Here is a 14,300-nt window from a genome sequence, read left to right on the forward strand (position 1 = left end):
ATTTAAGGGGAGGAAATATAAAGGACACAGAGAACAGAACCAAGATTTTAGTGAGATAAGTTAACAGATAGCATCAGCCATACCACATATGACTATCTCTATAAGGATCAAGAAAGTCTATTATCAGTTTTATAATTAAAAAAATTGCATTTATATTCTCTTCCTACATCTGTATATAGTGTGTGAATGACTCTTAATAACTGCACATGACTGTGCACATACACTGTAAGCATACTTAGGTAGTCCTGGTACACCTTAGTCAATTTAAAAAATATATTTTTATTGATTTTAGAGAGGAAGGGAGAGGGAGAGAGAGATAGAAATATCAATGATGAGAGAGAATCATTGATTGGCTCCCTCCTGCACACCCCCTACCCGGGCATATGCCCTGACTGGGAATTGAACTGTGACCTCCTGGATCATAGGTAGATGCTCAACCACTGAGCCACCCTGGCCGGGCCCTTAGTCAATTTTGAAAGAACAAGGCAAGTGAAAGAGGCAGCAATGGTGATTTTATAAACTACTTAACTAAATAAGATGAAGTTAAACAAGAATCAAGTCAAATTTGTTGAGAACGTTTATTGCTGCCAGTTGAGGTTAATGAAGTATAGACCGTCTTTGCTAAAGATGAGCCAAGGGAAGTGCCACCTCATTCCCTTGGCCACAGGCCTCAGTTATGAGCTGTCACTGTCAGGTGGTGGGATGCCATCATCCCTTCCTCTGGGACATCTTGTGGTAGCGCCTGCTCCTCAGTGACTAGCTTTGCTGCACCGTCTGAAGCCGCTTCATTTTTGTTTTCTGCCTTCGAGCATTTCTCAGTTTCTTAGTTTTTAAGAAATTATCCTCTAATTGGTATAGAAAGTCTTCAACTCGTCCAACCTAGGAGAAATAGATACAAGATTTGTTGTTGTTTTCCCAGGTTTTGTATATGTAGGAAAATGGTGATGTATTTAAAATTAAATGACACATATAGGCCCATATTGGGACAGAACTGGTAGAGACAGAAACAATTAACATAAAAGGCTCCTTCTGGCTCTATTTCGGGTTCCCCTGTGTTAGGAACGTGAAGCAGGCATGAGGGTGTTTGCTTTACCACTCAGTCTTCCCCACTGGGTATGAGAATCACTGGCTGTCTTTAATGGTCAATAAAACCAGGGATTTCAAATAGAAGTGGATGGTGAAAAATTAATCTATAACCAAAAAGATTGAAAGAAACAAATCTACTAATCTCAAATTAGAGATTCTTGCATTTGTGTGCCCCTGGCTAACTTGGGAGAAAAATGAGTATTCCACATTGTCTTAGGAAGAACCATTTCTTTTAAATAAAAAGGAAATTTTGAAAAAATACATTTTCTTAAAAAAAATGCCACACTCCAGGGAATAAAATAATGAATACAAATAAATAATTCTTAAAAATAAAGTATTAAAATAAATAAATAAATAAAGTATTCATCTTTCTTCAAAGAAAATTTCTAATTATTCAGTGATGGTTAAATGTATTATGTGATTTGTCAGAAAGAACTATAGAATAAAACCATTTACATACTAGAGGCCTGGTGCACGAAATTCGTGCAGTTGGGGTGGGGGAAGGGTCTCTCAGCCTGGCCTGCGCCCTCTCACAGTCCAGAACCCCTTGGGGAACATCCAGAGGGATCGGGCCTAAGCTGGCAGTCAGACATCCCTCTCACAGTCCAGGGCTCTTGCAGTCCAGAACCCTTTACTCCTTACTGCTTACCAGCAGTGGAGGCGGGAGAGGCCCCAGCCACTGCCACTGTGCTTGCCAGCCATGAGGCTGGCTTCTAGCTGAGCGGCACTCCCCCTGTGGAAGTGCACTGCCCACCAGGGGGCAGCTCCTGTGTTGAGCATCTGCCCCTCTGGTGGTCAGTGCATGTCATAGCAACTGGTTGTTCCGCTGTTTGGCCGATTTGCATATTAGCCTTTTATTATATAGGATATTCTGAGTTGGGCCCCCAGAAGTCTGTAGATACAACAATTCATACTTAACCCTGATTGTCAGAGCCCATTTATTTTATTAGCCTAAAGCCATTTGCTGAACACCTCAGTTTCAATGGCTTAGCTGTAGTGGGATTACTGCTTGCCAGCAGTGGAGGCGGGAGAGGCTCCAGCCACTGCCACTGTGCTTGCCAGCCATGAGGCTGGCTTCTAGCTGAGCGGCACTCCCCCTGTGGAAGTGCACTGACCACCAGGGGGCAGCTCCTGTGTTGAGCATCTGCCCCTCTGGTGGTCAGTGCATGTCATAGCAACTGGTTGTTCCGCTGTTTGGCCGATTTGCATATTAGCCTTTTATTATATAGGATATTCTGAGTTGGGCCCCCAGAAGTCTGTAGATACAACAATTCATACTTAACCCTGATTGTCAGAGCCCATTTATTTTATTAGCCTAAAGCCATTTGCTGAAAACCTCATTGTCATCAAGTTAGCTCAAGGGGCATGAACAATATCACCTACTTAAGATAAAAAGCACTTACACTTCAATTTTTCAATTTTGAGTTCTACTTTTAAATCACTTGATTTATCATTCATTGTGATATCAAAGAGAGTTCAGATTGCCAAAAGAGAATGATAGATGGCAGCACTAATTTATCTGTTATTTTTAGGTCTTATATCACCCAGGTGATGTAAGCTGTCCATTGATTAAAAAAAGAAAAGAAAAGAAGATAACGTATTTATATAAAAACAATTTGTTTTGAAAATTCAAAATTACTTCAGCTAAATTTCTCCAAAGGTACATTGTTGTTTATGATGTCTGATGATTGCAGCAATCATCAAGATAATTTGACAGAATATTTTTGGATCTTGTCATGAAGTCAATGCATTATTTTATGTACTCCATACATTTATATTAACCAACGTATACCAAAACCACGAGTAAAAAATTAACATAGAACACAATCAAAACAAACATAATAGATGGCACTTTATTGTTACTTCAATAGCTGAGTTGATGCACTGATAATTTATCATTTAAATCAAAGCTCTTAACAATTAGAATGTTTGTAATTAGCTCAAATACAACTTAAAACTACAATCCTAATGCAATAAAAAGCTTCCTTCAATGATACAGAAAAATAATTGTTTTGTGCTACCCATTAGGTAACTGCTGTCTTTTATTTATTTATTTATTTATTTATTTATTCATTCATTCATTCATTCATTCATTCATTCATTCATTCAGTTGTGTTTATTAACTAACACTGTTGCCTGATGGACATGAACCAGAAGGTAACAGTTTGATTTCCAGTCAGGTCATATGCCCGGGTTGCATATTCAATCTCTACGGGGGCATGCAGGAGGCAGCTGATCAATGATTTTTTCACATCATTGATGTTTCTATATCTCTCTCCCTTTCCCTTCCTCTATCAAATTAATAAAATCAATCAATCAATCAATCAATAAAAAGAATAGTGTTGACTATGTTGCTTTTCATTACAAACATTACAGACAAAAAAGAAACACAGATGTATCTTTGGAATAGAGTATTGCCTAATTAAGCTGGAAGGCCTAGGGTGCAAACTATGTGCAATGTCTCACCTGGTTGTCTGTGTTACCTCCTATCTGATTGTCTACATTATAACATTTCAACCCATTCTAATGGTACTGGACTGATCTTTGGAAAATGTAATTCCAATCACATTATTCTTTTGCTTAAAATACTTAAGTAGACTCCCACACCCTAAACATGGCTTACACTGCTCTGGGTGATCTGGATCATTTATGTCACTCCCTGTGCCTCAGCCATGGCTCATCTTTCAGTTATTTGATCATAGCTGTGCAGTGTTCTCTGTGCCCCTGATCCTCCTAATGCTCTGCCCTCTGATGGAACACTCCTATCTGAACCCTTACACATCCTTTGAATTTCAAATTCAATATCAGTGTCTCAGGGAAGTCTTTCTGGATAGCCCTGACCAGATTGGGTCTCTCAGTTACATATTCACATAGCAACCCATTCATTTCTTTGCATATTGTAATTTTTTACTTAATTGTTTATAATGATTTATTTAATGTCTTCCCATCTGGTCTTTAATCTCCACAAGGCAAGAAATAGGTCCATATTGTCCACTGTTTCCAGGACCTAGGATATAGCAGACTCTCATTAATCCTCCTTTCTGATAATAGAGCTGAAACCAATGTGTTTTCCCATACTCAAAGTGATGCCTGGTATGGAGCATATCAGAAAGCTTTCTTTTCTCTTACAAGTTAAATAATCACTACTTTCATATGCCATGATTCTGTTAGTACTGTTTAGCTTTGAGACTCTCAAGGCAAGGTAATAACAAGGTGTGGTCTCCACACTTAAAAGTAGCCAGAGGTAGAAAAGGCACTGAATAAGGAGTAGGAGTTGTTGAGTTTTGCTCTTGGTCTGTCTTATAACCCTGATCTGTTGACCTCACAGAAGTGATTTGGTCTTTCTGAGCTTCAGGTTGGTGAGGAATGGGATAGCCTGGAAATTTCCAAGGACACACCAAGCCAAAAAATGCCATGACTTATATTCATAGATCAGTTAGTCCAGTCTTAAGATGAGCCCTCACATTTTTCAGATCAGAGATTATTCTCTTAGAGTACACCATTAGATGAATGACCCAATAAGCAGTAAAGTAAGCCCATTTTAGCTTCTATACTTACTGAAGTGTAGGAGAGCTGCAGCATGTTTTTACTAAAGCTGGTTCTTTATTTTCTTTTTTTTTTAAAGTCAAGGAAAGAAAAATGCTGGTTGAAGAGAAAATAGATTCATATAACTAAGACGAACAGATTGCAAATGATAGAAATTTCTATAAAGCCCTTAGGGAAATAAAACACAAAGAAATATGTAAGCATGTAAAGAAGGAAATGGGCCAGGTTTTGGAGCAGAGGCCTCATTAGACTTTCTTTTTGGTACAGAATTTACTTGCTTAACTATGTCAGATCGTCTACTTGGTCATTCTGGGTCTAATTTTCCCATTTGCAAAATGGGCAGATACCACTTCCTTGGAAAGGCAGACTTGGCATTACAGAGATATGGGCAGCTGACCAAGTGAGCTTGCAGAAAATTTTGGGCTGTCAGATGATTGAGGGGAACTAAAGGTCTCAGGAAAGCAGATTCTCAGCTCTCATATCGCTATCAGTTATATTCACATAAAAAAGGTAAGGGATATCCACTAGTTTCTTAGGACCTTTCCATTCTTATACACAAAAGTCTGTCAGAAGAAAGATGATTATGAAACTCTATAACAGAAGACAGCCTGAGAATATAGGAGATCTCAAAATTCTAACACTACAAAACAATATCAATTAGGAAGAAATGTGCAGGTTGACCAATATTATAGAAAAATTTCTAGCCAGCCCAGATTTTAAAGAAAGTACATTCATACTTTTGTGCAAATATTTATTATCTACTATATATTTGGTACTGTACTAGGGCAATAAGCAAATATGTCAAGATGTTTGTCTATGAAGAACTCATATTCATGTAGGAGAGGCAGTTAATTATTACTATTACAATAATGCATAACTGTTTATTTGTGAACAATGTACAAAAAAGCTCTGTTAGCAAAAATGTCAGAACAGTGAATGTTATCTGCAGGAATGTGGAGGTTACAGGAACCAGGTCTTTGCTAGGACAAGAAACCCATTTCAGCCCAGTAGATGTAGCTCAGTGGTTGAGCATCGACCTATGAACCAGGAGGTTAGGGTTCAATTCCTGGTCGGGGCACATGCCTGGGTTTTGGACTCAATCCCTAGTAGGGGGCATGCAGGAAGCAGCTGATCAATGATTCTCTTTCATCATTGATGCTTCTCTCTCTCTCCCACCTTCTCCCTTCCTCTCTGGAATCAATAAAAATATATTTAAAAAAGAAACACATTCCAGACAGAGGAAAAGCCATCCACCCAAGCAAGATTGTGAGAGAACCTGGGCCATTTGATAGGGATGAGTTGCTTATAGCATAAATAGAGGCATGAGGGGACTGGGAGTAGAGACATGTACAGTAGGAAATATAGACTGGGGTCAGCTTGTAAAATGTTGAACATATTTAGCTCTGTGGTTAGAAAGATAAATCTGGTGTCATTGTGTGGAATGAAATGCAGTAAGGGAAACTAGAAGCAGGTGGATCAATTAGGAGGCCAGTGCAATAGGATATGGAAAACACAACAAAGGCCTGATTCAAGGATTTAAGAGACATTTAGAAAGTAAGAACTATAGATTTAATGAAAAATTATTGGTTAGGATAAGAAGGCAGGCAGAATTAGGAATGACTGTGAAATTTCTAATTTGAGATCATGATCATATCTTAATGAGGTAAGGAATACAACTCAATGAGTAGTTTTAGGAAAAAGAATGAGTTTAATTAGTGACAAATACACAGTATGGAAAAAAGCCACATAATCAGGAATGTGTTAAAAAAAAATGGGCTTATATAATAGCTTAGCCTTAGGCTAAAAGCCAAAATGATGTAAAACTCCAAATTGAAAAGAAAAAAAAACACCACGTGAGAGTGAGAAGCATTGTAAAAGTCAAAAGTACTAAGAAAACAAACAAAAGGATGCTTTCAGTTATTCAGAGCAAAAAGATGCTCATGACCGAGACATGACCTACTGTGAAGACAGATAAATCTGGGTGGAAATCCCAGCTCCAGCACATTCTTGGCATGTGACTTAGGGCAAACTTAATTGAACTTCTTGGAACCAAATTTCCTTATCTATCCATTGATTCAAAGGTCCTGGTCAGATTAAATTAAAACAATTTACATGACATGTTTGCAAGCCTGAATTGCTATTATGTAGTAGGAATACTAATACTAGAATCTGGAAGTATAAACCCTGTAAATGGGAAAAGCATAAATACATGGAAAAATGCATAGAAACATAAGTAAAATAAAAAGCTGAACAATGTCATCTAATAGTTACTGTGTTTTTGGCCTCTCTTCTGGGAGGGATGCTGCCTCCATAACTGTGCTAAGGGTAGATGTTTTTTTTTTTTGACATACATTAGTCTTTTGATTAGGTCTCTAAGTTTCATTCTATAAAAGGCAGAATTAGGAGGGGGTCAAAGGAGGGGAGAGAAGTAAGTTTCTGATAGTACATATTAGCCACAAGTTCAATATAAATCAACAGGATTACCTGGTTACCTCCCCCAGAGCTGATCTGAGTATAGACTAGTGTTTAAAATGTATCTGTCTCAAAGGAGGCAATGGTTTTCACCTTCTCTGCTCAGGTCATATCACAACTGGGTTATCATGCTGAGTTCTGGATGTGTCCAAGGCCCGGACTCCAGATTGTATGAAGGAAGTTGAAGGATCTGGAGGTGTTAAATATGGAAAAGAGAAACATAGCATGTATCTGTGGTGTCCTGAGTTATATCAAAGTTGTTATGTGGAAGAGGTGATGGATCAGTCTTGTGTCAGCACACACACTGGAAAGAGAGTGCTACCTAGATGTAGAGGATGCACTTGACTCACAGTTCTTTGACTAGTCACATGACTTCACTTCTGAACTTTAATTTTCTCATATCTATTATAAATAAAAATTAATAATAAACGTAGTCTAGTTTACTGGGTTTTTGTGAGGATTTAATGGCTTGATGTTTGTGCAAAGCTCTTCATAAATGGCTAAACCTTCTACAGAGATTATGATAGTACCTTTTGTAGTGCCTGGAGGTTTCATAATAGGTTCTCAATAAAACTTTGAGAACTGAATGATGAGTAAATGAGTAAACAAGTGAATATATCAACATTAGGTATAACTGCTTTCCATAGCTGTATGAACATGGAAGGGATGTCAGGGTAAGTATGGCAATCCCATCTCCAGAGGTTGGAAATAAATCATGATTGGAAATCAATTTTGGTGGGCATGGAGTATTCATGAGTCATGTGTGAGCTGAAGCAACTTCTAAAATCCATCCCAACTTTAAAGTACTAATTTTATGATGTTTACTTTGGCCTAGATTCACTCTACAGAAATGTGTTCAGTGGAAAGAGGACACATTGCAATTTGCCTTGTACCACATGGTGAAGCAGCAGCATGAAAAAGAGAGGGATCCAAGCACTTCTGCTGTTGTGGTTTTGTCTACAATGAACGGTACTGAACTGGTTAATATAAACACCCTTGGGTACCAGGGTTCTTGGGCCTCCCTCATATCCTATGTATCAGAATTTTATCTTGCATCCAAAGGGCCCCTCTGATGGATCAGCTTAACACCAGAAGGTAGTTAACAGCACACGTTATTTCCTTCTCATCCCAATACTGCATCACATTACTTACTGGTATTAAAATATTTTTCAGCTCATGATTTTATATTTTTTCGGCATATCAAAATTTAGGATTTTCTACTGGATTCCGGGATAAAAACAATAATATTCTTACAGATTAAAATAATATACTTTCCCCACATACATCCACTTCATAAGGCAAGCTATAAAGTTCTTGAAATTTTCTCCAATAATCTTTTACCATAAAATGGGGTTCTATCTTATACTAGAGGCCCAGTGCACAAAATTAGTGCACAGGTGTGTGTGTGGGGGTCCCTCAGCCCAGCCTGCACCCTCTGAAATCTGGGACCCTTCAGGGGATGTCCGACCACCGGCAGTCAGACATCCCTCTCACAATCCGTGACCCCTGGCTCCTAACTGCTTGCCTGCCTGCCTGCCTGATCGCCCCTAATCACTCGCCTGCCTGATCGTCCCCTAACTGTCTGGAAGGAAGTTGGATATCTGGAAGATGTCAGGTCAACCTGGTCTGATTAGCATATTACCCTTTTATTAGTATATATACCCAACATAGTTTTATATATGGGTGGAAAGTGTGGGGATGCCCTGGGGTCAGGTGACCCTCTGTGAACCTGAGAGCTCCCTAGTGAAGGAGGATTGCTATTAGGTTCATTGGTGCATAGATCCAACTTATTTTTATTTGGTGACTGAAGGCAGGTAAAAGCAACTTTGATTATTGTGTGAAGGCTGGTGATGACACCAAAGGCATCGCTGAGGAAGAAACTGAATTTCAGGGCAAAGAGAGTTAGGAATGGGACACACTAAGGAAAGAAATGACAAGAAGCTCAACATGAGCAAAGCTGGTGAGAGATGATGCCATTAAGGGACAGCACAGCCTACCAGAGCTTTGAAAGGGGCATCATTCCAATGAGGTGGTTGGGAAGGAGAGTCACTGTAAAGGTCTGGGCAGCCTTTTTCCTTTTAAAGTCACTTAACATCAAACATTACTGTGATGAGTTGAATTTTATTTCCCCCAAAATTTGTATGTTGAGGTCTTATTCCCAGTGTTTCAGAAGGGGGTCTTTATGGAGGTGATAAAATTAAAATGAGATCATTAGCGTGGGCCCTGATCCAAAAGGCTGTGTCCTCACAGAAAGGGGTACTTTGAACATGCACACAGGGTGATTGCATGTGAAGATGAAAGCAGAGTTATGATGAAGATTGTCAGCAAACCGCCAGTAGTTACGGGAGAGGCTGGGGACTGATTTTCCTCTTGGCCCTCAGAAGAGGCCAACTCTGATGACACTAGGATCTCAGACTTCCGGCTTCTAGAACTGCGAGACAATACATTTTTGTTGTTCCAGCCACTCAGCATGTGGTACTTTGCTGCAGCACCCCCAGTAAACTAATGTCACTACTAAGCCATGAGATACAAGGAAGCCCAGTTAAGTTCTAATTTTCCCCTCAAGCATGACTGATGCTTTCTAGAATTCACTTTCCTGCTGTCTGATGCTCTCTACTTGCTTGGTGCCCCCTGCACAGGCTAAGAGTGTACCTTGGGAACGAGGGTGGTTTCTTCCCAGGAATGGCAGTGCGAGGAAGTTGTTCTTAAACACAAAGTACAGGTAGGTTACACTGAGAAGGAAGGCACTGGGTTTGAATTGGGACTTCCTCTTGGATTCATCTAAGTCTGGATCAAGGAAAGAGGATTAGGTTTGTTTACACATGTTCATGCCTCAGGGATTGGGTCCTCAAAAGGTTTTTCTTTTTATTTTTTTTAGTATATTTTATTGCTTTTTACAGAGAGGAAGGGAGAGGGATAGAGAGTTAGAAACATCCATGAGAGAGAAACATCCATCAGCTGCCTCTTGCACACCCCCTACTGGGGATATGCCTGCAACCAAGGTACATGCCCTTGACTGGAATCAAACCTGGGACCCTTGAGTCCGCAGGCTGACACTCTATCCACTGAGCCAAACCAGTTAGGGCAAAGGGTTTTTCTTTTTAGTAAAGCTTTTAAAGATGTCTCTTGAGAAAAATGGTACATGGAATAAGAATCGCATTCTTCAGGGAGAAGTATCAGCTTTATATGACTGCAGTGGTGGTTATAGAATGAGGGTGTGTTCCAGAGATCAGCAGTGTGGACCAAAACCCTCTCGGCAAGGCAGACATTTCCCTTCATCACAGTGGATTTGATAACATTAGTTTCTCTGCTCTGTTCCAGTTTAGTTTCCAGGCCAAATGCTTTTAAATATTTATCATCCAAAATGGTTTGAATTTTAATTCTAATTAGAATTACAATTGTTTTCAAACAGGCTTGAAATTAATTTCTAAAGTAAAGTTAGTCTCTGCTATTCACAATATAGGATTTTTCTTTAGCTTTTGGCTACCATTCAAACAGACAAACAAGCTCCAGATTTCTCCTTCTTTTATGTAGAGAATTTGGTAAGATAGTCAGTGTTTTAGTCATAAAAAAACAACGTAAAATCTGAGGCACCTACTGCTGAGTTGTTACAAAATGTGCAAAAAACTTCTTGCTAAACTGTATTACCAACTCAATTGAAAATGCCCATAATGGTAGCCCTTTTTATTATGTTTAGTATACAGTTAAAAAACATTACAAAACCTTGCTATCACTCTGTCCGGGAAAACATGTATTATGGCTGTTTAAAAATTTTCAACATTTAGCCCTAGCTGGGTTGGCTCAGTGGCTAGAGCATCTGCCTGCGGACTGAAGGGTCCCAGGTTCAATTCCGGTTAAGGGCACATGCTTGGGTTGCAGGCTCAATCCCCAGTAGCAGGCATGCAGGAGGCAGCCAATCAATGATTCTCTCTCCTCATTGATGTTTCTTTCTCTCTCCCTCAACCTTCCTCTCTGAAATCAATAAAAACATATATTAAAAAATAATTTTCAACATTTAATGGCATAAATTATTTGAAGGTTTGAATGTATTTTTTAACTTTTCACTTGGACATAATTGTAGATTCCCATGTATCAGTAAGGAGTACAGGAAGAATATTTTTACTCTTTTAAAAAAAGTTTTTATTGAATTTTCTTTTGGAGAAAGGAAGGGAGAGGGATAGAGAGATAGAAACATCAACTGGCTGCCTCCTGCATGGCCCCCTACTGGGGATTGAGCCTGCAATCTTGGCATGTGTCCTGACCGGAAATCAAACTTGTGACCTCTTGGTTCATAGGTCAACACTCAACCACTGAGCAACACTGGCCAGGTGAATATTTTTACTTTTAATGTAGTTTGCCCCAGTGTAACATTTTACAAAATGGTAGTAGAATACCAGAGTAGGTACACTTAAGATATAAGACAGCACCTTTACCAGGAAGGTCTCTCATGTTGCCCTTTCATGGCTATCACCCATTTTCTCCTGGCCCCACCCCCTTTAACCCCAAGCAACCACTAATCTATTATCCATTTCTCTATTTGTCATTTTAAGAAGGTGATATACTAGTAAACGAGACCATGTAATATGTAACGCCATGCTTATCTGGAGATTTGCTCAGGTTGTTGCGTGTATCAGCAGTTTGTGCTTTTTATTGCTTGGCTGTATTCCATGGTATGGATGTATCACAGTTGAACTATTGACCTTTTGAAGGATATCTATATTACTCCCAATGTTTGGCCATACAAATTAAGTTGCCATAAACATTTGTGTATAAGTCTTTGTGTGAACATGAGACTATTTCTCTGGGATAAATGCCTGGGAGTATAAATGCTAGGTCCTATGATAGTTGCATATTTAGGTGTTTTTTTTTTTTTTTTAGTAGTTTAAGCAACAAAACATTTATTTTTACAATTTCTGAGTGTTAGGAATTTGGGAGTGGTTTGGTTAGATGGATCTGGCTCAGTTTCCCATGAGGTTGCCCTGAAGGTATCAACCCAGGTGCCAGGCATCTGAAGCTTCTATCCACTTCCAGGGAGGTTGACCCACATGACTGGCCAATGGGTGCTAGCTGCTCCACAGGACTGCTGGAGTGTTCTCATGACATGGAAAGTGGCTTTCCCTTGTTTTCAGTGTTTATTTTTATTTTTAGAAACTACCATATTGTTTCCCACAGTGGTTGTACCACTTTCCATTTGTACCAGCAATATACGAATGATCCAAAATCTCTGCATCCTCACCAGCATTTAGTGTTTCTTATGCTAGTCTTGTTGATAGGTGTGCAGTGACTTATCTCATTATGGTTTTAATTTGTATGCTTTCAATTATTTTAAATTTGGTAAGGTATGTTTTATGGGCTGAGCTTGGTGAATGGGCAATAATAAGAGAAACAATGTATTTGATTATGTATGCTAATGTACATACATATCATATACACAGGGTATCCTCTAAAATGTATATACACTTTGAATAATTATTAATTCTAATGGGTTAAACCTGAAAAAAAGAGAAACATCAATTGAGCTATCAGCTTAAATGTGTGTATATACTCTTTTGGGGCATCAATTTTTGGGGGACACCTTGTAAATGCTAACATATAAGTAAAATGAATTGACAACAATGATAGAAGGGACTGGAAAAAGGAATTAAGATTATTTTGCTACCAGAGGCCCGGTGCATGAAATTTGTGCACTTGGGGTGGGTGGGTGGTGGGGCGTCCCTCAGCCCGGATTGCAAGAGGATGCAGGCCAGGCCAAGGGACCCCACCGGTGCATGATTGGAGCTGGGGAGGGACATGGGAGGTTGGCCAGCTGGGGAGGGACTGTGGGAGGGCTCCAGGGTATGTCTGGCCCATCTGGCTCAGTCCCGTTCAGCTGGACTCCAGCAGCAAGCTAACCTACTGGTTGGAGCATCTGCCCCCTGGTGGTCAGTGCACATCATAGTGAGTGGTTGAGCGGCCTTAGCATATCATTAGCATATTACACTTTGGTTGGTTGAATGGATGACTGGATAACTGGACACTTAGCATATTAGGCTTTTATTATATAGGAATGTAAGGTACTCATACTGCCTGTGTAGTGTCATAGTATTATTTATAAATGGACAGGGATTAGTTATAAATGTACATTTCAAACTTTAGGACAACCACTAAAAAAAGTAAAAAAGAAGTATAAAACAATCCAATCAAAAAATGGGCAAAGGACCTAAATAGACACTTTTCAAAAGAGGACATAAGGAAGGCCGAGAGACATATGAAAACATGCACAAAGTCACTAATCATACAAGAGATGCAAATAAAAACGACAATGCGGTACCATCTCACACCTGTCAGAATGGCTATCATCAACGACAAGTGCTGGTGAGGATGCAAAGAAAAAAGAACCCTTGTGCACTGCTGGTGGGAATGCAGACTGCTGCAGCCACTGTGAACAGTATGGAGTTTCCTCAAAAAACTAAAAATGGAACTCCCATTTGACCCTGTGATCCCTCTTCTAGGAATATATCCCAAGAAACCAGAAACATCAATCAGAAAGGATATATGCACCCCTATGTTCAGAAAAGAAAAGAAAATAGATCCAGAGACATGGGGGGGGGGGGAAGTACAATTGATAATAAGAAAGGAGAGAAAATGGGGTAATATAAAATGATCAATTAATTCTCAAAAGGCAGAAAAAGAGTGGAAGATTGTTATGTCGTTGTTAACATTTGGTAAGCAGAGCACAGGGTGCTGGACAGTGACCTGCAGTTCCAAAAAAGACCACAAGAAACGTTAAGATAGGGAAGTTTATTACTCAGAGGAAGTACATGGCATGCCTTGAGGGGCCACACAGGAGGTCAAAGCATGGTACAAGCTGAGAGGCAGGCCTGGGGCACATGCCTTTATTAGGGCCCATGGGTGCTGTTCAGTTTGGTTAATGTCTATTGACCTGTCATTAATTTCCTGATTCTTTCCTCGGTCCCATTCATTCTGCTGTCGAGCTCCTCCAGTGGGTTTTAAAATTTGGTTTATTATATTTTTCAGTTCTAAAATTTCTATTTGGTCCTTATATAGCTTCTATTTCTTTGCTGAAATTCTATTGTTTCATTTGTTTTAAGGTATTTGTAAATTGTAATTGCTCATTAGAACATTTTTTATGACGGTTGTTTTAACATCTCTGTCAGTTAGTTCTAATATCTCTGACATCTCTGGGCTAGCATCTA

General features: G+C 39.4%; 1 protein-coding gene across 1 annotated transcript in view; it reads right to left on the bottom strand.

Moving 5' to 3' along the window:
- Positions 1-554: 554 nt before the first annotated feature.
- Positions 555-14,300, bottom strand: part of SPATA16 (spermatogenesis associated 16) — a 234,774-nt gene continuing 221,028 nt past the window's right edge. Inside the window, exon 10 of the mRNA XM_006764120.2 lies at positions 555-879. Within this exon, the coding sequence (XP_006764183.2) occupies positions 757-879 (123 nt within the window). The 3' untranslated portion in view covers positions 555-756. The remainder of the gene's footprint in view (positions 880-14,300) is intronic.

The sequence above is a fragment of the Myotis davidii genome, unplaced genomic scaffold (assembly GCF_000327345.1).
Source record: "Myotis davidii unplaced genomic scaffold, ASM32734v1 scaffold115, whole genome shotgun sequence".
NCBI classification, from domain to species: domain Eukaryota; kingdom Metazoa; phylum Chordata; class Mammalia; order Chiroptera; family Vespertilionidae; genus Myotis; species Myotis davidii.